At 34.9% G+C, this 23,998-nt stretch overlaps 1 protein-coding gene across 8 annotated transcripts in view; it reads right to left on the bottom strand.

The window, feature by feature from the left end:
- The window catches only part of LOC134255755 (RNA-binding protein Musashi homolog Rbp6-like), a 48,588-nt gene extending 25,281 nt beyond the window's left edge, over positions 1-23,307 (bottom strand). Inside the window, exons 1-6 of one of the 8 annotated variants that reach the window (XM_062738268.1) lie at positions 23,097-23,307; positions 22,916-22,956; positions 22,652-22,733; positions 21,924-22,008; positions 18,140-18,181; positions 10,505-10,597 (exon numbers count right to left, since the gene is read on the bottom strand). In XM_062738268.1, the coding sequence (XP_062594252.1) occupies positions 10,505-10,597; positions 18,140-18,181; positions 21,924-22,008; positions 22,652-22,733; positions 22,916-22,956; positions 23,097-23,170 (417 nt within the window). In that variant the 5' untranslated portion in view covers positions 23,171-23,307. The remainder of the gene's footprint in view (positions 1-10,504; positions 10,598-18,139; positions 18,182-21,923; positions 22,009-22,651; positions 22,734-22,915; positions 22,957-23,096) is intronic. The other 7 variants (XM_062738267.1, XM_062738269.1, XM_062738271.1 and 4 more) reach the window with 7 other exon arrangements.
- Between the last annotated feature and the right edge of the window lie 691 nt (positions 23,308-23,998).

The following is a 23,998-nucleotide window of genomic DNA, read 5'->3' as shown; positions in this document are numbered from 1 at the left end:
AATATCATGCAGCAAAATATGGCAAATTTATCATTCCGAATACCTTGAAATGATCAATACATATAATTTATATTAAACTTTCATTGATAGCATAAGACCCTGATTAACAAACGCTTCTTTCAACTTACAAATTTTAAACACCTGATTAAAATAAAATTGAGCCATCCAAAGCATTTAGAACATTACATAACACATTAACATTTCATCTTTAAATCGATCAGATTGTATTATAAACGAATTCAACCAGGATTCCTTTTGAGATCTACCAGCCATCTGTGACCACGTGCACGGCCTTAACCGAATCCAGTACAATGTTGGTGATCTCCTTAAGTTCACCCAGTCCAATACCACCAAAGGAAGCAGGACTCAAATTTCACCCTACGACGGCATGTTAAAATCTTAAGGCCAATCAGACATTCATTTTAAATAAATGGTACCCTTTAGTTTCTGGATAGGGGGGACAAATTTAAGATAACATTACTAACTGTAGGTTATTGACTTGTTGGCCAATCTTACGTTCTGTCCTAATCTTGGTCATGCATACAATGTGTGTGCAAACTTTCAAATTTATTTTCTACATTGCCTTTTTAATAAAATAATTCTTGTCAAATAATTTCTTTTATTCGATACCTAATAATTTAAAAATGAATTTTATTAAAAATATGATTGCAGGGTGGGAAGAGGGTGGGTTCCAAAGTTGTTCTTAATTTATTTGGTCTTTAATTGAACTTGAGCATTATATCATTCTAATAAATGAAATTAATTTCATTTTCTAAGGACTTCAGTGTTGACTTAAAGCAGAAAGCTTATTAAAATTGAATGCATGTTCATACAGAAATCTGCACGCGTATGGCAAGTTAAGTGTTGAGATGACAAAAAAATTGTATGGCACATTAATCTCTCTTCATTTCTAGAATAAACACAGAATGGAAATCTGCTTCTATTTTTTGCATACATCTGCCGAACATTCGATTCTTAGGCTTTGCAAAGGACACGTTTGAGAAAACTTTATCAGGCATATTTCCAATAATACAGGTTTTGATGGACAAGAAATTTGGTTGAAGAGTTTGGCTAGCAGCCATTCTAAGTGAATGCATTCACTAATTGCATCCCAGTCACAATGCAATTTCTTCACTGAGCTTGTCAATGATGATAGAAAAAAGCCTCTTTGTAGAAGGGCCACTGTCCATATCAATCAAAGATCCCTTACTGAAGCAGCATCAATGTCATCCCAAACAAAATCATCATCCATTTGGTCCCAATCTCGGTCCTGAATGCAGCTTTAACCACCCTTCTTTAGGCCTTGCAATCTACTCATCATTCAAGACTAATATGATTGCTAGGGATAATACTGGCTGAACTCTCAACCCCCAGCATAAACAAACTTCAAGACCACTTTTTCCAAATAAAGAAATTACATTTTATTTCAAATGTGACCCTTGCTAAGGCCTCCGACACCTATGCATTTCTTGTCAATTATAACATTCTATAAATAATCGGGAAGACATTTTGAACCTCTGTTATGAGTCATGCCACTTAACTTTTCAAATTTGAAATAATTTGATGGTTCAATGTTATTGCGGTGATCCGTCATAAAACTGAGGTTCCTAGCTTCACCTTTTGTTTGGGAATGCAGATTTTTTTGATAAAGTAACACATTCACATTTAGAAAAGCCACGGTGTTTGTTTGAAGAACTGGTAAATGTGTGTGGTTGTTTTTGATTGAGACAGCCCAGTCTGGTCTTTAATAATGAGTCAAGCCTCGGAAATGATTGATATATATTACATACGTCATTCTTAACACATTAATAGACTTATGATCCTTATTTTCTTTAATATTTCTACTGTTATACTGCTGAATGTTGTTTTTATTCCTATTTCCTTCAATTCTTTATACCTTGTTTAATACCAAGGGGTTTTCAATGATAATAAATTGCCATGCTTTCAACAAACATGTTATCATCCTATAGGAACACTGACCAAAACCTGGGACATTGTCCAAATATTGGATTTGATCCCTGTGAAACACCGCAAATCATGACTTCTCCTAAGATATGTACATCCCTATCAATGTTGCCAAGGGCAACCAAGATTTTATAGATTTTGGTATTAATCACACAGATCTACGCATTAAACCTCACATTAAAAGAAGATTTATTTGAATGGAAACAACACAAAATACCTTACAGAGTAACTTGGCAGTTTTCTGCCTACTGAATCAATTTAAAAATCACCAATGATAAAAGGTTACCTATTACTCTCTCACACAATCATACACGAATGTAAAATTTAATTTCAAATCAATATCTTGTCTTGCACAATCTATTTTTCAATTGACATATCAATTTTACATATCTTAGCAACTGTTTCATTATTTTACAATAGCCTTTCACAGGAGAGAGCAGTGATTGGGATTGATAAAGTGTCACAGAACAGTTGCCCTTGTCATCTATGTCCGTCTGGTCATCACAGGAGGTGCCAGCTGCCGGGAGCAGAGACTCCACTGCTGTTGTGATACAGTTCATGCACGGCACTGCCGAGAGCTCTAATGGCTTCTGACAGAGAACAAAGCCAAGGTGAGAGATAATCAGATAGAGCCGTGATTAGCTTCAAAATAACAACAGCATTCCTGGACAAACTTCCTACATTTATTGGGTCATTATATTCCTAAATGCTTAGCCTCTTTACCATCAGGCTTCACAGACAATTATGACTATTTAAGTCTTATATAATCAGTTGAAGTATCCAAAATACCACAATCAAGCATCTCATCTCTTAAAGTACAACGTTACTGGGGTAAATTTTTATTCCAAAAGTCTGTGATATGAAGCCCCTTGACAATGATGGAATAGAGGCATCAAGCAACCATTTCCCGTTATTAATGAAAATTCCCTTCTTACTGAGTTACCTCCCTCAAGCCCTTTCTCCGGCACACAAGGTCCCCATCCATATAACAAAGCCCCCCCCACTCCTACCTTTATTTGCCAACCATTTAATCCAATCAATTTTACTTTGTGTCAAAATATCTTTTAACAACAAAAAATTAATTACAATATGAAATGTTTACATGTCAGAAAAATCCTGATATACAGGCCGTTAGCCATAAAGAGCCAAAGAGAAAGTAAAACCTTGGTCCTCCTTAGAGGGGATTTCCCAAGTTCTAATTACCGAGGAGAAAGCTTACATTACCAGAACTATTGGTCTCAGTGGCAACAAAACTTGTCAATATCCAATTATAACAAAAACATTTATTTATTCAAGTTTATTCTATCCCAAAACTACTTTCTATGAAAGTCATTAATAATTACACAGGGACCAAGAGTTGTCATAAAAGCCAATAGTTATTTGTGAAGTGTGTTAGCACTGTACATACACATGGGGATACATGCAAACATTTTCATAAGCACATAACTTTGATCTGCATTATGTTATGCTTCCTATATTTTTTTTCTTTATTTAGGTACCTTAACCAAGCTTTCTCAGTTCAAAGTAATGAATCAGTCAGAGTCAAAAAAACCTGGTTGTATTGAGAGCACGGAACAATTGTATGTCCACAGAGTAAATATGTAGCCCTCATTTTCTTTAAATATGCATGGCAATTGCACATCAAGTAATAGGGATATGAAGAAATTAATAAATATTCTTTAATTTCCGTTAATTATTGATGACCTTACACTGTTTAGACCCTGGAGAATGAGGATAATAGAGCAGTGATACAAAGGCCTGCATTAGCCTATGTATTGCAGCCTCTAGTTCCAGTCACAGTGATATTTATGTATTACTGCCTGAATATGTATATATTTCTATTCTCACCCAGCATCAGCTTCATTCATAACAAACTTTAATTTGTCAGTCAAAGCCCTTTGGTGTAACCTGCAATATTTCTAGACCCTCTTTCTTCATAACCATGGACAAAAACAAACTTGTGAATTAATTAGAATGTTAATTTAATAAAAAAAATTATGTGATCATTTTTTTTTTCCTCTTGAAAATGAATAAATGAAAAATTCTAAATTTACAAATTATTGATATTGTATTTTTGAATTTTTTCTAAGCAAAATTTGACACCAAAGCTGTTTTTATCAAAATGTGCGACCCTACTTTCAATATTAGACCTGGGAGCAATGATTAAAACAAACGATAAAAAATTGACCTTTCTTATAAAAAAAATCTAAAAACTATAAACTTAAAAATTTCTTCTTTATTTTAGAGGAACTTGCTACCAATGAAAATCAGGCATGCAGAAACTGATTCCTACAAACAATTAAAAACTGTAGTATCTTATCTTAGAGTCAGTAGACGAGTTCTTCTGAGACACCGAAGAAAGTAAAATCAATTCTTACAAGTTCTCATCAAGGGCAAAGCTTTATTGAATGACCATCCTGATAAGGAAATTGTTTGTTTCTGGGTACAAATTAAGGGTCTATCCCTGCTGATCTATATGCTGGAGCAGCTTTATTGGACCTGTTCGAATCAATATACATCTTGGCAAACTGCTGACCACTGCAGAATGAGACTTGTGATTCAAACGTTTCAAAGAACTACGCACTTATCCCAATTCCTTCGAGAAGCACATGCAGAAAGTCGTTACTGCAGGTGCTTCTGGTAATATAGTGCCTCCTCAGGTGTTAAATACACTACACTGTAATCACTGGTTTTGTCAGACTATGGAGAACATTAATTGCCTGAGTAATCCTTATTTCTCAGATACAGCAAGATTACCCTTACTGTTTCAGCAGTTTTACTGACATTAATGGCCCCCTACCACCCTGTTTACTAATTACTGATAGGATTAGGGACAAAAACAAGCATGCCAGGGATATGGTACTTCATGTCGCACACTTTAAATTCATAGGTTCTATTCAATTATATGAATACTGCATGGATTGAAAAATGTTTGAAGAATAAAGTACATGTTAATTGTTAAAATTTCAATCACTTTGCACAGCTTTGTATGTTAACTTAATTGTTAGAGAAAAAAATCAGTATTTTAAATTAATTCAATAAATAAAGTAGAAAATACAGAACTAGTATATTGTCCTCAAAGACATTATTATTATAGATTAGACTCCAGGATATTTGAATAATGAACATTTTCTTTTTAAGTTGAATATGATAAATTAGTTTTTGTATGTCAAAGGAATGCAGTCTCAAACCCTTAAGTTCGTTGATTACTATGAAATTCCATTGGGACTGAGAAGGCAGTTTTTCATCAAGTATAAATTCAAATAAATTTACACCTCAAAGAATTCACAATTTTCAAAAGCTGAGAAGATGTACTTGAACAGTGAGTAACCACTCTACAAAATCTCTTCCGAGGCCAAATTGCGTCTCGTTTCCGTGCCATAATACATGTACCAATGCTTCGTAACATGTCAGCCTTAATTATCTGGTCCGTTGTTAATTTCACGTTCATTTCCATCTCATTTTCTTTGTACGTCATTAAATTTTAATAATTTAACTGACATAAAATGACAATTTACCTAGGTTCCTGTCTCTTAAATAAGGTCTAACAAGAGACAGTTCCTTTTGTAGTGACAAACAATGCTAATGTGGGGTGAAGTTGTACAAAAATGTAGCTGCTTTAAAAAGTAAGACTAAAGTTCCAGATGCAAATTGTATTATTTTTTAAATTGCTTTATAAACAGAACTAAACCCATCAGGAATTGACCTCCTATCATAGATATTATCTTATTTCCAACACCTTCAAATAAAGTACCTATTTATAACCTCTATAGTGTGTTATAATTTTCATCTTAATGAACACCTAACCACTTTAAGCACAAACTTGTTTACAACTAACATCATCTATCTAAAAAAAAAAAGGTGAATACTACATTAAATATCCATACCCTCGTATTTAAAGATGGAACCAAAATATCTCCATAAATATCATTCTTATCAAAGAACACTTAGTCCCCGTACCCCCCCCCCCCCAAAAAAAAAAATTGTGTGCACGATGGCTCATATTGGAAGCAATAATGTAACTCGCAATGATTAGAGCAAAGAGATAGTAAAAATTAAATTACAGTTTAAGAAGTATTACGAAATCTGAGATTTTGTCACAGTGCTTTGGGCACTACATCAGAACAATGGTTACCTATTAGGCTTATTATAAACAGCTAAAACAACAAACGAAAGAGCTAAAATGTTTATCAATCTTGTCGCTTTAGTACCTCAATTGTTAAAACATGGTCACACATGAGTAAACTTAAGACATGGCGGGATAAAAGCCAGCAGGTTAAAAATATCACAGGGTTGTGTGTGCCACTCCAAGGCCACGAAATGCCATTTAATTATGTATGAAGGTTTTCAAGGCATAGTATCAGGAAATCAGCATTGTTCAAATCCGTTAAACCAAAAACGGGTCAAAAACAGAATTACGAACTTAATGACACAGTTGATGTCCAATTAATATCTACGGAGTTATTACAATATTGTGTGTCGTGGACATTATAAACGGCATTCTGGCACGCAGTGTACATAATAAATGTATCTGTGTATTCTTCCACTAATTGGTTTCTTTGCATATTATTTATGCACACGTACTTCTAACATTTACCTTTCGATTAACTCACACTCGAATTCAATACTGACAATTGATTAGGAATAAATTCTGGGCTCCACCCTCTATTCCAAGCACTAGGTTTAGAACAAGCCATGGTTGGTGATTTTGTTTAGCAGTCCACTGTTTATTTCTAACAATTGCTATTCTTAATTTTCAAATGCTTTATGCAATATTGCCTATTGATTTTGGTGTGTAATAGGAATATAATATATTATGGACATTAAGTTTTAATGCTAGTATCAAAGGGAATGTTTAATTTGCGGTGTAGGTTTGCCACTGATGCTTGAAATGAAATGCTTTTTACATGGTGATGGAGGAATTCTACACAAAAAGGAAAGGTATCCCATATACATGCTACCTGATATAATGAAAAACGTGTATAGACACCTATCAGAACCATGATGCAACTTGAGCCCAAATGCAGAAACATTTTCAAAGCTGCAGTTTCAAAAACTTCTAAAAACTGTTTGCTTTCCTCATTTTTCTTTCTTAATCAGAATACATTTCATGCTGGGCGGCTGGAGTGAAATCCTTTTAAAAATCAAATTGTGAATAGATATACAAAGTGTGACCTTGAACCATATTGCTTCAGATCTGAAAACCTGCCTTTCATTTTCTTTTCAATGCAGAGTTTCTTGGTTAAACTGTAGATACTCTGTTTCAAGTTCAAAAGGTCGTCCTCGGTTTCCTCCCTAGCTAGTGATTATTTCGGCTACAGCAAACACACTGGCTTATCACTGCTCCTACCACTCTAATCAATAGGTGTCAAATTCACAATTTTTCTTCACTTTTATTCAATAAATAACTGGATCTAGAGTAAATTTTTTTTAAACAACTGCATGAATTTTGCATGCTTTTTTCGTGCAACAAAGGGATGATAAGAATATTCATTCCGAGCTGATTGCAGATTCTATCAACTGAACGGGCAATTAAGATATTATCAGTTCAAAAGCACATTGTTGATTTCATGCTACACTCTGCTTACATTCTAACCACAAAGCCCTGTAGAACATTACAGACGTTATCTAGTGAAGTCCTATACTTCAATCAGCTACAGTGTTTTGGTACAGGAAGCTCCAATTTTTTAAAAGAATCAACAATCAGATTTCAAGATGTGACGGAATCGCTAAAGACCACCAATTAATCTTTAGTTTTTAAAGTTCTGACTTATTCGGTGCAACTTAATTCACAATATTTGTGCCTGTTGAAATGTACTTTGGTCTAGGCTGTAGCGAGTTTTCCAAGCAGTGTGTACACTATTAGGAATTGACAGTACAGCACATATACCGTTATATATGGACATTCAGAAGAAAGAAAGTGACTTGGATGGTGCGATTAATTTTTCTTAAAAATATGGAAATAATTTCAAGGGACTTCCAAAATTTAACAAAGAAAGTTGTACTCGATGGCTTGATATTCAGGATATTACATCTTTTAAAAAATCAAATTATATAACACCCCCAACCCATTAATAATCTCCGCGAATACTAAAATAGTGAATCAGACTTTTAAAAAAGTACACTTTACATGTAAATCAACCCAGCCCTTTTGCTTTATGAGGATGATTTACAAACTTTTCATACAGAGCAGTTATCCTGTTTTATAACCCAAATTAAACATTTCCTAATCCTGTTTGCTAACATTTAAAATTCCTCAGTCGAACAAGGCTGAATACTTGTCTGTTAATTGATGCAGGCCAAAGTAATTGACAGTGCCCATATAATGCTTTATAAAAAGAAGTTTCTATACATGATTATTTAATTTCTTGAATTTATTCCCCATAAATGTAATTGACTATTCAATCACACGGAACTGATCTTGATATGTCAGCAGTTCCCTTTTTTTTCATTCACGAGTGATAACTTTTGGTTTGGAACATTTTGAACAGATTTATTATGGTCAATGCCAACAAAAATTAAAAACCAACACCATAGATAATCCTTCTTTAATTCTGACTTTTCTAATCTGATGACAACTTGTTGGCTTTATTTAAGGTTGAAATAATAAAAGCTAATCTTGTTAAAGGGTAAACCGCTGATTATAAAATGGTTTTTTATTCATTAGTCACAGGTGACCTAAGAAGATACTATAAGAATTACAGCGCTGTGTTTATGTTGGTATATTTATCCCAGAGGTACAAGACAATAATAAACCAATATTTCTCATCAAAACACAGACCAGGTGATGTTTATCATTTAGTGACCAATCTGTCCTGGCCTGCTTAGAGAAGATATATATCTACAAGATATACACAGCTATGTACAGACTGATAGGTCCCACAGTGTGTCAGACACTTAAAGCAATGCACCTAATCTCGCATACCATATGTCACACATCACTGACCATTTGACGAGATAAATCAGACCCTCGATACATCAAAATTATGACCAATGACCAATGAACCTTGAATTGACCCCCATCCATTAGGGACATGTTACAGTTGCACTTTATTGTTTTTTCTCCTGTAATTGAGCGATGTTATGTTAATTGACATGGGTGATAATTATCTTCTTTGATATTGCACACCTGCATATCAGGTTGGTCATCACTTGAGTGAATGTTGTACATGCCATATCAGGTGACTTTTATCTTGGAGCTGACCTTGGTTCACAAGTGTTAATGTATACACATGTAAGTAAGGCTTAACAAATGGGGACCCATAACAGGGAATCCCCCCTCCCTTTACTTAAAATCCTCACCCAGGACATGAATGGTCCAAGGTCATCTCAGTGTTTTAGACCCCTCCAATGGACACTTTACTGTTTTAAGTTTTGCATGCCTGGCAACAATAAGATTATTTTTAATCACAATGTTGAGATGGCTTTTTTCCTATTTCTATTGTGGGTGATCTATATATAAATCAAGCTCTGACAAGTTTGTACCTACACTTATTGAGCAAATGAAAGCTGGAGCACAAAAGGCTGATGAATGAAGTCCAAATGTCACAACAATCCTTAGAAATTCTCTCTTATCTACACACTTTCTTCAGACCAATTTAGCTTTTGTTTAGATTAAAGGTTTTTTATGACGCCCCCCAAAAAACTACAGTACTGGGTCCAGAATGATAACGTGGAAAATGGCTGACGTCATCAGAGCAAACGATTTAATTCTCAATATATACTAAACAGCCAGTCGGTAAATAGGTGCCTATGTCATCTACATAAGGATATAATTCCCACACCATTCGTATGCTAACCCCGTCATTGAAGGCCCAGCCTGTTATTAGCAGTTGGAATAGCAGGATGAGTCATATTTTCTTCTCTCTATAATACCTTACTTCACATGTATACATTCTTATCTTGAAAACAGGCCCAGGGGTAAAAACTTGATTATATGATTCTGATTTTATCATTCTCTACATGTATAGTAACTAACTAGCCAATTTTTCCCCCTGTGGTCATATTTTTATCGATGATATTCGGAGGTCATGCTTACAGAATTATGACATGGTTTTCATTTTATTTTTCATGTAAATCTGAACCAAATTAAAAACCTGCTGGGACACTTTATTGCTTTTTCTCATTTTTTGTCTGCCTTTCAATCTTTTTTCATGTAAATCTTGACAGGGTAAACGAGACGCTAGTCACATGACTTGACGAAGTACAAGTACAGGTTCATTTCTTTTCTTTTTTAAATACAACTTTTCACAATAAGAACAAAATTTCAGGATCAAGATATTGAAGAAAACAGGTGCTTGAACCCTGCTCCTTAACCGATTTTCCAATGATTATGATGATATGGTCAATATAATTTGTTTTCCATTAAAAATTCCATGTTATTTCCACATCTTAGCCCACATTTTGTAGATCTGTTAAATATATCACTTTTCTGACTTTATACAGTGTACTCCAAGGTATATTTGCAGTGTCCCCTACTTGACCATCAAACAATTTTTTTTACCTATCTTTTGGTATGTAGTATATATATATGATTTACCTTTCCGTATTGGGAGAAGTAATTTTTGACGTCTTCCACTGTCGTGGCAGCTGACAGTCCTCCCACGAATATCTTCTTTGTCCTGGTGACCATCTACAAGACAAAATCAACTCACGTTACATTTCACCAACAATTCTACCGGTACACTTTTTTTCAATTAGTAGGAAAATCAATAGGACTTTTCGCAGACATTTGAATGATCATTAGCTTAGACAATCTAATTTCAATTCATCTCCTCCACTATCTCATGTGCCTACATCAACACCAAAGTTATCCGCGTGTAATTTCATTGACAGAATTTTATTCTTAGCAAGTGTTGTCGAATGGGATCAAGTTGGGATTTTGCCTTTTAATCTCTTGTTCCATTTACAGCATAGACAAAATTAACATGACTATGTGTGGATTTTTTCAATGCAAAAAATACATAGGCCTATGACAAATCTTCAACCATTTTTGCCAAATTGTATCCAAAACTTGTGTCACTAAGAAAATCCAGATGAAGTCATATCTGAAGTATGCAGGGTAAAAATGAGTCAAGTCCCCCCTCTGACCTATATCTTCATCTAAATTGGTTTCACTGGGCTGAACACTGATATTATGGCTGGACCTGGGGGACAGCTAGATTTTCTGTTTCCTCCTATTACAATGCTTATAGATTATCTGTCTTAACAAGAACTCACTGCAAATTGAAGTAGACAAATTAAGATCATTTCATGTCACATGGCGTCATTAACATTTTCTTTGCAGATGATGTTTAGCACCTTCTCTTGAGGAAGTGTCTCGGGGGAGACTTGAACTAACTGCTTAGGACTCCGCAAAAGATGGACAGCGAAAGATGGAGGGGGATTGTCTGCATGGAGGGGGATTGTCTGCGTAGTGAAGCAAGGGTTTACAGTACTGCCTAATGGACACCTCTCTCTCTCTCTTTCTTTCTTTTTCTCTCTCTCTCTCTTGAAGCAATTTATTGGAAGCAGCCAATAATCCTTTATGTTAAACCTCTTTTATTATACTCGGTATATCTATGTCATTAGCAATGTGTTAAATACTACACAAAGTGCCTAATAGATAAATAAATTATCAAGTTTTCACATTTTCACTCAAGTTTCTTGTCATTTTATGCACAAATATTGGCAAACAAATTAAACAACAATACATGTATACATCCCCTATGCACAGAAGCAGGCTTTTGTAATATTGATTACGAAGTTTTACATTCTTCTTCTTTACGTGTCTCGGGAATCAAATTTATGGCCATGTATGCACCTTAGATCTATAACTCTTCACTTATCATTAGATTGATCACAATGTGCTTTTTATTTCTACTTTTACTGGCATTACATCAGATTGTATTAAACTTAGTCAATAATGGCAGCTTCTGATTTAGATTTATTATTGGATTTTAATACAATCATTCATTTTGTTTTTAAACGAATTAGCTGCTTTAATTCTGTTAAATGTGGTATAGAAACAAACAAAGTATGTAACCTCAGTTTTACATTATCAGAATGGTCCCACTGTTTAAGATTGGAAGTGAAACAAGGTTTACGCTTAAGAAATTGAAAAAACTTTAAAAATTTTAAAATGACACAAGTCAGTAGTTTTACTTGCAGCCATCTGTGTTAACAATCAATTTTCTTTATTACAGTCCTTAACTCTTAATAACTTGTGAAGTCTCTGTAGGAATTCAATAGCTTTTACAAGGCTGACAATCACTCAATTGTCAATAGATTTAAAATGAGAAATAAAATTTCATTGCGTTTTGTCAAAGGCTTTCAAACATTTAGTTTTTCCTGGGAGAGTATATCCTCTGCAGCAAAAATTTGGCAATGAAATCATCTTCGCCTTGACTTTTATTTTTCAGACACAAATATTTGTGACAAATTGATCGATCTCCTTGGCCAGTCCTAAGATTCTACCGTCACCTCACACGGATGTACTCGCATAAAAGATCTCGGTCCAAAAGCATTCAGGTTCAAAAATAGGATGTAATTACTTTTGGTGAAAAATATTAAATGATTAAAATGTCAAAGATTCAACTATTACATTTTATATGCTCTGCATAGAAATGCATCAATTCAAACTGTGGAGTTAAAATGATTGTTGGGGTATAAAGCCCTGTCATCTTATTTACCTAGGAATTCTATAGATAAATATATACTAATGTTTAAATTATAATCCTATTTATCTGCTCACACCCCATACACTGTTAGTTCAGCAATTTTAATATAGGACTCTCTTTTCTATAGCCACTTTTAGAAGTCTATCCTGTTTAAAATGTCACGTGTTGCCTTTGATTCGGTGACACTATAACTCTTAGACCCCGGTCCTTTCTAGCATTTTCTGCTTGAACTACAAAGTTACTGTGTCTTTGTATAAAGACTTTCCGACATTTAGCCAAATTTTGTCATTTAAACAGATAATCTCAAAGGGTTTTTCCCTTTTGTTATATTCATTGTAATCTGGACAGATACCCCATGGCCGAGGGCCAGAAAGGGGTGGACAAAACCCGATGAGCTTTTGACAGATACACATTTACCCCGTGGGGGCTCAGTGAAGATTTCTTCAAGTAAAAATAGACCAGGAATGACACATGTGGGAAATCCCTCACACAGACCCCCTTCTTGTTCATCCCCTGTCCCAGCCTAATCCCGTTCTATCCATTTTTTGGTGCATTATAACCAGACAATGTCTTCTTTGGCCTCCACATAATTCATCATAATCCACTATCTACCTGAGTAAAACACCCCGGCCAGGCTTCAGGCAGACTCAACATGCCCCATGTCACTTCTACACTACAACTCAGCCTAAACCCGGGTTAATCCCATAAACCTTGAAATTTCTCCACACAAGTGGATGTCTAGCATCTGTCTATGTAATGTCTACCCCATCTGAATACTAATCTCTGATATTAATCTACCTGATATTAATCACTGAGAGCTTGGCACTGTCCTATAAACAATGCATCCAACTGCCTCAATGTTTTGAATAACCTTTTTATAACCTTATGAACTAAAAAGCCAAAGCTCTCCTGCCAGAAAGCCATCATTTTTTCTGTAGACTAAATGAAAAAAGAGTGCTCGGGAAACATTTGGAAGGTATACATAAACTCAGAGAAATAGTTTTTTTTTCCAGCACTGTGGTATTGCATGCTGTTCATTGCTGCACTCCCCCCTTGGGTGTACTAGAGTTCCTGATACAGTATCCAAGACTGAACGTTTCCTTATCTACCCAATCTTATTTTTTCTCTACAGATGCAGTAATATTTGATGAAGATTTTCTGCTTGTAGTCCTAAGATCAGGTCACAACCACAGAAGCAAGGCTTTGGTATCCTCCTACATTACTTCAGACTACGGAGGCATTCCTCTACACTTCACTGTCTTCGTAATTAATTTAGCTTTACTACACTACTGGTACTTCCTTCTTTGGCACTTCAGTCTCAGTAAATAAATCAATTACTCACACCTACCTTTTTCACAAAGGTATTACTAAGAGAGACTTGCAGAATTGTGACATTTGCTTTTATCCATAGGGAACTTTTTAAACTCTAATTGCACTCCTCCTTTTCAGTGCACTTCATGGCCTTATTCTACACTTAACTAATGCAATTAGTTCTGCCCAAAAAACAAAAAAAAATGCCCCAAAAATTTTGGGGGTAAAGAAATAAGATATATTTGGAACATACACAAGCAATGAAAGCTGAACAAGATGTACAGAACCTTTCTAGGTTTTTACAGGCCAATAACAGTGTCAAACAAAGAAGGAACTACACGGAATACACATAATGGTATAGCAATTAATTCTTTTAGTGATAAACTGATGGCCTCTGGGGACCAGTAAAGTGTGAACTCATTTGTTTTGACCACCCCCTGAGGTAAGCTTACCTGTCCAGCTCCCGTTAACTGACCGACCGTTAGCCGCTGCATTCTAGAAGTACAGAAACCCACCGATCTACACACAAGACTCCTTTGGACTAATACAGTTCTCCAATAGGGGGCCACCTAGCTTCTTGTGCAAATACGAGAACAAAGGGGAGAAGAGAAACATGTCACAAAAGTTTTGTTAGGCCTACAAGAATGTAGTAATTGGCAGAAATTTTACCACTGCGAAATAATTCAGCCAAATTAGCAGCACAGCATTGTTTAAGTTCAACAAATATATGTATGCAAATTATCTCTCACTTTTCTCTGACATTGAAAGGCTATTTTCACTAGTAATGAGATGTTTAAAGTGATTTTGGGTTGTGTAAATTGACAGTGCCAGACAAAAACTTTGGCCTTGCAAGTCTTTAAGATGACAACATTGCAGTACAAACAAGTCTCTATTTCACCCAAAGCGCAAATATAAATGCTAATTTTAGAGTCAAATATCAATATAGTTTCATTATGAATTACCACCTTTGTCAATAAACACATTTCAATCAATTTAAGCAAACAGAAATATTCTGCAGTTCCATCTGCATGGGGAAAAACATGGCCCCTTTATGAATATGCAATATATGAATATTACAAGAATAGTCTCCCTTAGGCAAATTCCCTCCTCCTTCCAACAAAATGTTCAGACCTGCCCTATCTAGATTCTCCTCCAAAATTAACCACAAAAACATTCTGTTTATCTTTGTAAAAAATATTTACCGATTAAACAATAGTTTATGGACAGATATTTGTACATTTCTAGCAAGAGGAATTGCTAAACAAAGGATGAAAGAGGTTGACAACAAATGCAAACTAAAGGTCCAAGTTATTGGTTGTAGCAGAGCAAATACGGGAGACTTACAGTGTCGATCAGTTGTAAAGGTGTTATTGATTTAGAAAATTTCTCTTTGACAGAGGGTAAATATGCCCCAGTGTTTGTTTGCTAGCCACATAATAATTTATGAAAACCTTGCAATAGCCAATGTTGACGCTCTCTCCTACAAGATCAAACATGGTTAGTGACAGACTTTAAACCTGACAAAGGCCTCGGAGAGTCTGGTGCCCGGTTCTGTGGTTTTACTATGGTAACCATACATCACCACTGATCACATGGTTCTACCAGTCTCTAAATATAAGGCACATTCTAACACCTTCCCCTCCTCTCAAGACACCATATATTTTTCCAACTCTCATCCATTTGACAATTTTCTCATGCTGTAAATCACAAGCAAGCACCTTGTACTTTCTAAATGTTGGGTCAAATTATACATACACTTGATTAGAGATACAAGAGTTTACACCACCAAAAAATAACAGCAAGTCTTAGTCACGTTGTCAACTGATCTCCTCCCAAACTTCCTGACGAATTCTTAAATTTTCTACAGTAGAATGTTTACCTTGGTATTTTTGCTTTGGTGTACCTCTGATAAAACTTCAGCCTCTACTGTTTGCATAAGATCAGTTTGGTACAACAGACGTTACACCCTAAGCCTGCAGACAGCAGAAGACAGCACTGTTTAACACAGAAGATGGGTATAAAATGGCCACAATCACAAGCCACTGCTGCGTTCTGTCTCTGTGTGTGATGATTCTGCAGCTGTTCCACACAGATTTTACCTTTGAGGCATTGTCCTTTCTTCTGAAGCCTCCTACACTGTATAACACAACCAGGCCCTCACCATCAGACTCTCTCAGTAGACCCTAGAGGGTCTCCATACAAAACAAAACAAACCCAATATCAGAACAAAATCCAAAACACTATAGAAACAATAGACCTCTCCCAATCATTTCTTTTTTTTTACTCTGGATCATTTCTACTTTTTCATGGGTTTTTTTTTATTAAGATATAATAATTAGTATATTCAGCCATTTTTTTCAGCAGTTTACCATGGATCAAAAAATGCACATTCATAAAATGTTATGTACTGTATGATTATTACATCACTGCAATAATACAGTGATATTTTTCATAAAATGCCGCTGATCAATCAAATGCGGTTTTAATATGCAAATCTGCAAGCTTTACTGAATTTCTGTGTACAAGATTAAAGATTCTCCATCTTTAGTTGTTTTTCATGATTTCTGGGTGAGGGAGTACATTTTTCATATTATAAAGGGCTTTATGAGATCATTCTATTTTGAACGCACATTTGAAAAACATAAAAATTTAACAGATGGTGGGTTTTAACAAGCTTAATCTCTCAGAAATATTATTGTTTCCTAAAAGACGGCAGAGTTGATGACAATTTTTTCAGTGGACACTATTCACACCATGAGCTCTCTTTCACATCACTTGGTAATTGGCCAATGAATAACATCAGGGACTCTTGAACTTCTCTCTCCTCTCTCTCCTTTCTCTGTGCACAGAAGTGAATTATCATACACTGTGGGGTTCACCATTGTAATCCAACAATAATCTTAGATGCACGTAACAAAACTGCCCAGGGGAGTTCCCTTATAGCCATATACTGGAATGTGAATATTCTTTTATTCACTTAGAACTATTTTCAGTTTAATAGGGGGTTATTTTCTACCTTTTTTCTGTTACTGTCTATCTGCTTGATAGGATCCAGTCTTTTTATCTTTTTTTCCCATACATATCTACCAGTTATGATTTGGACTTAAGCAGGAGAAGCCCATTCAAGACACTGGATTACCAACCAATTTTCTTCATATCCAGATATAGCCTGTCAATTTCTACATTCATTGATTTTTACACAAGAATTTTTTTTTCTTTCTTCTAGTCGAATAACAATTTCAGTTAGAGAAGTAATATTCAGTCTCGCTTACCGAGGCCAAAGATTCTTCAAATATTGCCGAGTCTTTTTTATTTTTATTTTCCCTCGGTCGATTCCTTAAATAATGATCACCTAATAAAACTCGAAGAAGATTCCTATATATTTGATTTTTCTGACAAACAATTCTTTTATCGGTGTTGCAGATCAATTAGTCGACACAGATGAAGAAATTGGGAAAAATCAATTTGGGGAAGATTTGGGAGGCAAATTAAGTAACTAAGAGTCAGGCAACTCTTGTAATGGCAGACCCTAGGAAGTCTCAAGAAAAATTGATCAGCAAGCAAATTACAGAATTAAATATTTATCACAGAAATCTTCAGATTGTATTTCAATTAGCAACTTCTAATGCGTGAAGAACTGGTCAAATTAAACAAGTTATCTGAAAATTCCTCTATCAATATTTTTTTCCCGCAGATCCCATTGACGAAAACTGGTCCTTAAATAAAATAACCAATGAGGATTAGACTCCCTATCTGTCCCAATTTCTTGGCCATAACAAGGCATATTCTAAGAAAGTGTTACCGACTTTTAGCATCTTCCTGAGATAATTTTTTTGGGGTATAATGTTTTATCTAGCAGTAAATTGTGTCTCAATTCCTTTTGATGGTACTTTAATAGAAGGAGGATCAACTTAGAGATGTAAATTTGGCATGGTTCACTGAATGCAGGCCAGACAGGGAATTCGTGTGACAAAACCGGACATATAAAAATATGGCCGAAGAGAAATTCATAGTGCGTGACTTCATAAATATACTGTTATTTCTTAAGAAATCAAGTGAAATAAGCTGTAAAAGAATCGATCATTTACCAAATTCAGATGTCTTAGTACAATCTTACAAACTGAACACTGGTCTTCATACAAAGAGTTTAAAATACTTTTAAAAAATTGAGTAACATTATGATAAAAAAACTGAAGTAAACTTACCTTAGGTTGAGCTTTTCTTGGAAATGCAACTTTTGGATCGACCTGTGGATAAAGATACCAAAGATTGTCCATTATGGAAATACAAGTATTGATCCCAGAAATATAAAAACACCAAGCCAGAAATTGGGCGAGCTGGCAACAGTTGTAAGGAGGACAAGACAATGAACAGTGCTAATCCTGGAGAGCTGGGCACAGTGATGGTCAAGTTATTAATATGTGTCCTGGGCCGTGTCAAACCAAAGCCAGTGACAGCACTTGCCTAACTTGTATGTATGTAAATCTAGCCAAGCGCGAAAGGAGTTGTCTTTAATTACTCTCCATCTTACATAGGTTTCCCAACAGAAATGATTTCCAATGAACCTCGGAACCTTCTTTTTGTAGCCTGTCTCGATACGTCATAAGCACTTGTGTTGAACAAAGAGCTTGGACACAGCCGATACAATATTGAATACTTAGAAATCGTTAAACTCCCGACAATAGAACAGATGTGATGTAACTCACGGCCTTCCCATCGCATACAAAAATATAGGTAAATATCAGTCAAATTGATCCTTTATCCCGGCTACCTCTACTTCCTGCCTCTATGCTGCTACTGTTCTACGACACAGGATCTTTAAATGCATTTCAAAATGCTTTTCAAAAATGGTGGAACTTTACATAGAAAGGACTGTTTGAATACTCAGTTAGCATTAGGTTTTTCTAATGGTAGAATTGAATAGAGGTGTGAAATTAGCTATTAAGATTCTGGGTCTCCACAGAACATGGAACTATTAATGGTAGAAAGAAAAGTAAATATCAGTTCAACTTGACTCAAATACAAATATGTACTTTGTATAGCGGGCTTTATTGATAAAAAATTCTCAAGTAAAACTTTGGAACAGTTCAAACAACTAAGCACAAACATTTGCTTACATTAGACAGAACTGCTTTTAACACAGACACGATGACTCCCTTTTTATCACAATGTAAGTCATTCAATGCTTGCAAAATTAACGGACTGCAAATTTCTTCAACCAAATCGGTTTTTTTGCCACTTCAATTTTGATGTCACCAAAAAATTTAAATGTCCCTTTTGCTACAATTCAATTAGATCTACTTAGCTGTAACATTCTTGTTATTTTAACAAAATTGTTTTGGGAGTTTTAATCCTTCCTTTTATTCAAAGTTTGTTTTCATGCATCTTGGATATAATTAACTTGTATCGGCAATGTGGTAACATTTAAAAATTAAGGGATTATAATTTATTTCAGCACCCAAAGATAATTTACCCTTGTAATCTTAAACAACCAGTATCATTTTTCATAAAATAAATTTTAAATGTTTTTTAAAAATTTCAGTAATTTTCAAAATTTTCTTACAAGGAATAAATCATGACTTAAAAAGAAAATGACAGCTCCAACTGGTCATCATCAAGTTGATTCCATGTAATTGATAAATGATATTAAATCGTGCCATATTAAATCAGTTACAATAACGAGCCTGCCTACGATTAATGCTTTATTCCAGGTTGGCTTTCCGTAATCAATTACTGTTCTATTGATCAATACTCGTGTTTAGTAAGGCTCTGTAGGCTAAGACTAGTCCAAACCACGTCTCCGAAGAGTGCCTCATTATTGTGCAAAAAAATAAATCAAGTCTCCGAATAACACATATGTGTGTCATAAAGTCGTGGTAAAAAATGGGGAAATTTTCCTTTTTTTCCAGACTTTTTTTTTATGTGTACAAGAACTTATTTTAATTTTCAGTTTTTCTGCATTTTGATGCTTGTTCTACTTGCAAAAGAAAAATGGACATTTTTGTTCATTGACAGATACACAGACTTCTACTGAAATAAAATGAGACTTGCTGGAATGTTGTCAAAATGTTAAATGTGTCAGCAGTTGTGGAAATGGCAGAAACTGATAAGGGGCAAAATTAGCTACAAAGAGAATTCTCTGTCGCTAAGCAGTAATGTTATAGGCATGAATAACGGTGGTCAGAGTTTTGTAAAAAGGAATCAACATTGATGAATAAACACTGCTTAGCTATATACAGCTGTTGATGATAAAATTTAAAATCCTAGCAAAGAGAAAGTTTTAAACTTCCACATAGATAAGACTTGTCCCAAAAAAAACATTTTATTTACTCTACAATATCAGTAAGGATACACGTATCATTGATCAAATTATCCAAATGTATGACGAACGGTTTATCACTTTTACGTGGATCGTGTGACTCTTCAATAGACAGCGAGTGCCAGAAATGCATAATATAGCGTTGATATTTAAATAAACTTTAATTAAAATTATTGATGCAATCCTTTCAAACTCAATAGAAAATCAACTTTCTAAAGATTTTTTTTGAGAATTAAATCAAATGGAAGCCATATAATGCAAAAATCAAATTGAAATAGAAATCAGCAAATAAGGACGGTGAACAAGTTTAAGCAAAGGTCTGTTTAAGCAGACGACATGTGCACTAATACTGATAGAAGCTTTCTGAGTACTTTATTTGATGGATGAATTTAAAGCTTGTTTGTATTAAGATGGGCAAATATCTCAGAATTTTGATTAGCACAAGTATTGAAATAATTTAAGAGTTGTGTAATTATGCAAACATCTGTGAAATTTTTTTTTCTAACTCTCACTGATGAATCATTCTTGTGTTCTCTCTCTAAAGTCTATCGATGCTATAAACATTTCTGGTTAGGGTTTTTTGCACTAAAATCTGATTTTATTTTTGTACTTTCTACAAGGGGAACTGTGCTGAATTTTGTTTATCTTGGTTTTATTTGCCCGCTATGCATCTGATGTGTTACCATAATTCTGTATCTCAGCTGTTGTAAATCTTCACAAATTATACAAATTTATGGATGCTTAAGACCAGTTTCAAAGAAAATTTCAAACCCACCCAGCAGTAAATGAGGAGAAACATATTTTCCGAGGCAAACTGCTTTTATCTGTCCTGGTCAGATATACATGTATACTTTCTAAAATGACTATCACCTTATAATTAGTCTATTTAGATACTATTTTGATGTAAGTAAAGACTATAAATGATAAAATGATCAATTATAGAGGTAAATTGTAATCTCTTAATCAAGTGTTATTGTTGTATAAAAGACAATGAATGGAAACCGGCTAACAAAAAAGTTTCCTCAGAATCTATATCAGTCTTGGTGACATTAAGTTTCCACTAATGATGCTATTGTGTACCCTCCAGGTATACACAGGAAAAAATGCTAATTAAACGTTCAAAAGAAACCCCACACCAACCTATATACTCAAACACATTTATTTTCTCACCTATTCTAGAGTTAGTGTGTGAAGCTTTTGTTCGAGGATTGAATTTATTCCTTAGGGGCCGACTGACCCAACTAGAGCCACAATAGGACTCCCCATGATCACAAATACAAACATTACATCAGGGCCCATTTCTACACATCCAAAAAGTCACTAGATATTTTATAAATTTCCCTTCCTGATAACTGTTCCATTAAGCTGTAGGAATTTCACCTAATACAACATTATGAGCCAAGTAAAAGCATTGAGATAAATGTATATCTTTGGATGCCATGTGTAGCACAAGCTTTAAAGATAAAAAGAAAATTAACGACCATCTCTGTGCCCGTTGAGAAAATTTTAAAAATTCTTAATAACGAACAATTGAAGGACTATATTTTCTTTACTTCATATATGTTTTGTGTTAAACTTTGAAGCCCCAATTGCAACCAATATGCGTGTTAATGACATGTTATAAATTTTTCCGTTATCTTGTGTTTAGAGGGTTAACCCTCTGACCTTACCGTTTTATTGTCCAGAATATGAGGCCCGTTCTCTAAGCAGGTATCTACACTAGCCACGTCTTTATATGTGACAAACCCAAATCCCCTGAAATAAACAAAGACTTCAATGAACAACGACATTTATTGGAAACCTTATCTAAAGCATCTCACTACCCTAACACTTGTATAACATTCCTAAAGCTACAATCCTTGCATAGCAAAATTATGTTTTCATTGATATTAATCTGCAGCTACACTGTAAAATAAACGGGTATTGACAATCGTGTGTTGATAACTTTTTTCCCTGTAATACATTAAAATAACAGTATCCACTTTGCCATGTGGCTCAGGGCAGTTAAAAAACATTACAATGACCAAAGCATTAGTCCACCTACTAATTGCCCTCAACTAAAGTGTGTCATAATCATTTCATTCATTTTTTGTTCTCTTCTACCTGGAATGTCAAACCACTGGACCTTAACTAAAACAGTATGTAAACACTGAATTATAAGTCTCTTATTATAAGGCCATTGAAGTGATATAGAAGAAGGGTTGTGTAATTATTTTGTCTTCCCTACTTGTTCTTTCTCCGTCATAATTTTAAAGATCAAAGCGCCTCTAATTAACATGACAACTAACAATCTAACTTCCGAGACTATTAATTGTCTAAACTATAAATATGCATTTCCTTTATTACAGATTAGATGGCCATTTACGTGCTATTCATTCAAGCGTGAATGTAAACATACCGAGATCGTTTAGTCGTTGGGTCTTTCATGACCATAGCTTCTTTAATTTCACCAAAGCGACCAAAATGGTCTTTTAAAGATTCTGAAATAATAAACAAGCATGAGATAAGTCAGATTTCTGCAAGTGAACTTCGTGACATCGGTGTTTAAATTAGCTGGAATCGACGCGATCGCCGACCAGTGATCAATTAAGCGTAACTCAAGAGCAGATCCCACGCCGTAAAATTCAAAATAAAACACATGGTCAGAAAATAATTGACTTACCAACTGTAGTTTGCCAACTTAGTCCCCCAATAAACATTTTTCTGTAAAAACCAAGAAAGAAATGTTAAAATGAAAGCCATGATGAGTGACCTAGATAACTCGTAAAGAAACAGAAAATTTCCGAAACAGCGCGGCACTGAACGAACACAAAGATCAGCTGAAAATGACATGTGTTTCTCACCCAGGATCGTTAGGGACATCTCCGTCCAGCGACCCGTTAGAAGGGGATTGAGGATTTGTAGGGTCCATCTTCATGTTGTCTAACGTACACTACTGCTAACTACACTACACAGTAAAGAGAAACTTCTGCACGTGGGAATAGCTCAAAGATCTACTATAGAACCATTGTGGGTGGGCAATTCCCGCGCCTCGCTAAAGCGCGAAGTGTCATTGATTGACATAGAACTGCTTCGATCGATTGGTTAAGACGATGTCGTCCTGGCAACGGTAATCAGTTTTCTGACGTTAAGAGCACCTGTCAATAGAAGGGTACCGCCTTTCATAGAAAACTACGACAATGAAAACAAACACGCCCCACGAGATAAACTACAACATTTGTGATGCATGAATGAAAAATTACATTTTCATTTATCGATTAATATACCACAGTAAATATTTGGTGGTATGAAAAATTAAACAAAAAAACTTTATAGTGCATATTCCATAGAGTTAGGCAACCAAATCACAATGCGTGCCATTGTTGTCAAATATTTAATTAGATTAAAGAGATAACGGGTACATGTTTATACCCTGCAGAGACTAGGGGAAAACAATAGATAAAGCTGAGAGATATAAACATGAAAGACTTTCATATATAGCTCTTATCTAATCATCGAACCACGAATTCTCCAAAATACCAACATCTCCGAGGGTGTGTCGTTTCAGAGCGCAGTGCCTGACCGTTGATTTCGCGAGTTTTAGCAGATAAAAAAGTTGGCATTGCGCGTGAAATCCAGTCTTATCATTTATATGATACTGGGGGAAAATATCAGAGTAAAAAGGAACATGGCAGGATCTGTTTTCTAACTTCTAGGATATAAAGTGCATATTTTCTCTATCATTCTGTAACTGTTTTTATAGAAC

Source organism: Saccostrea cucullata, unplaced genomic scaffold, assembly GCF_032062105.1.
Source record: "Saccostrea cucullata isolate Sc308-1 unplaced genomic scaffold, CSIRO_AGI_Scuc_v1 ctg5, whole genome shotgun sequence".
In the NCBI taxonomy this organism is placed as follows: Eukaryota; Metazoa; Mollusca; class Bivalvia; order Ostreida; family Ostreidae; genus Saccostrea; species Saccostrea cuccullata.
This window is presented reverse-complemented; position numbering and strand designations above follow the sequence as displayed.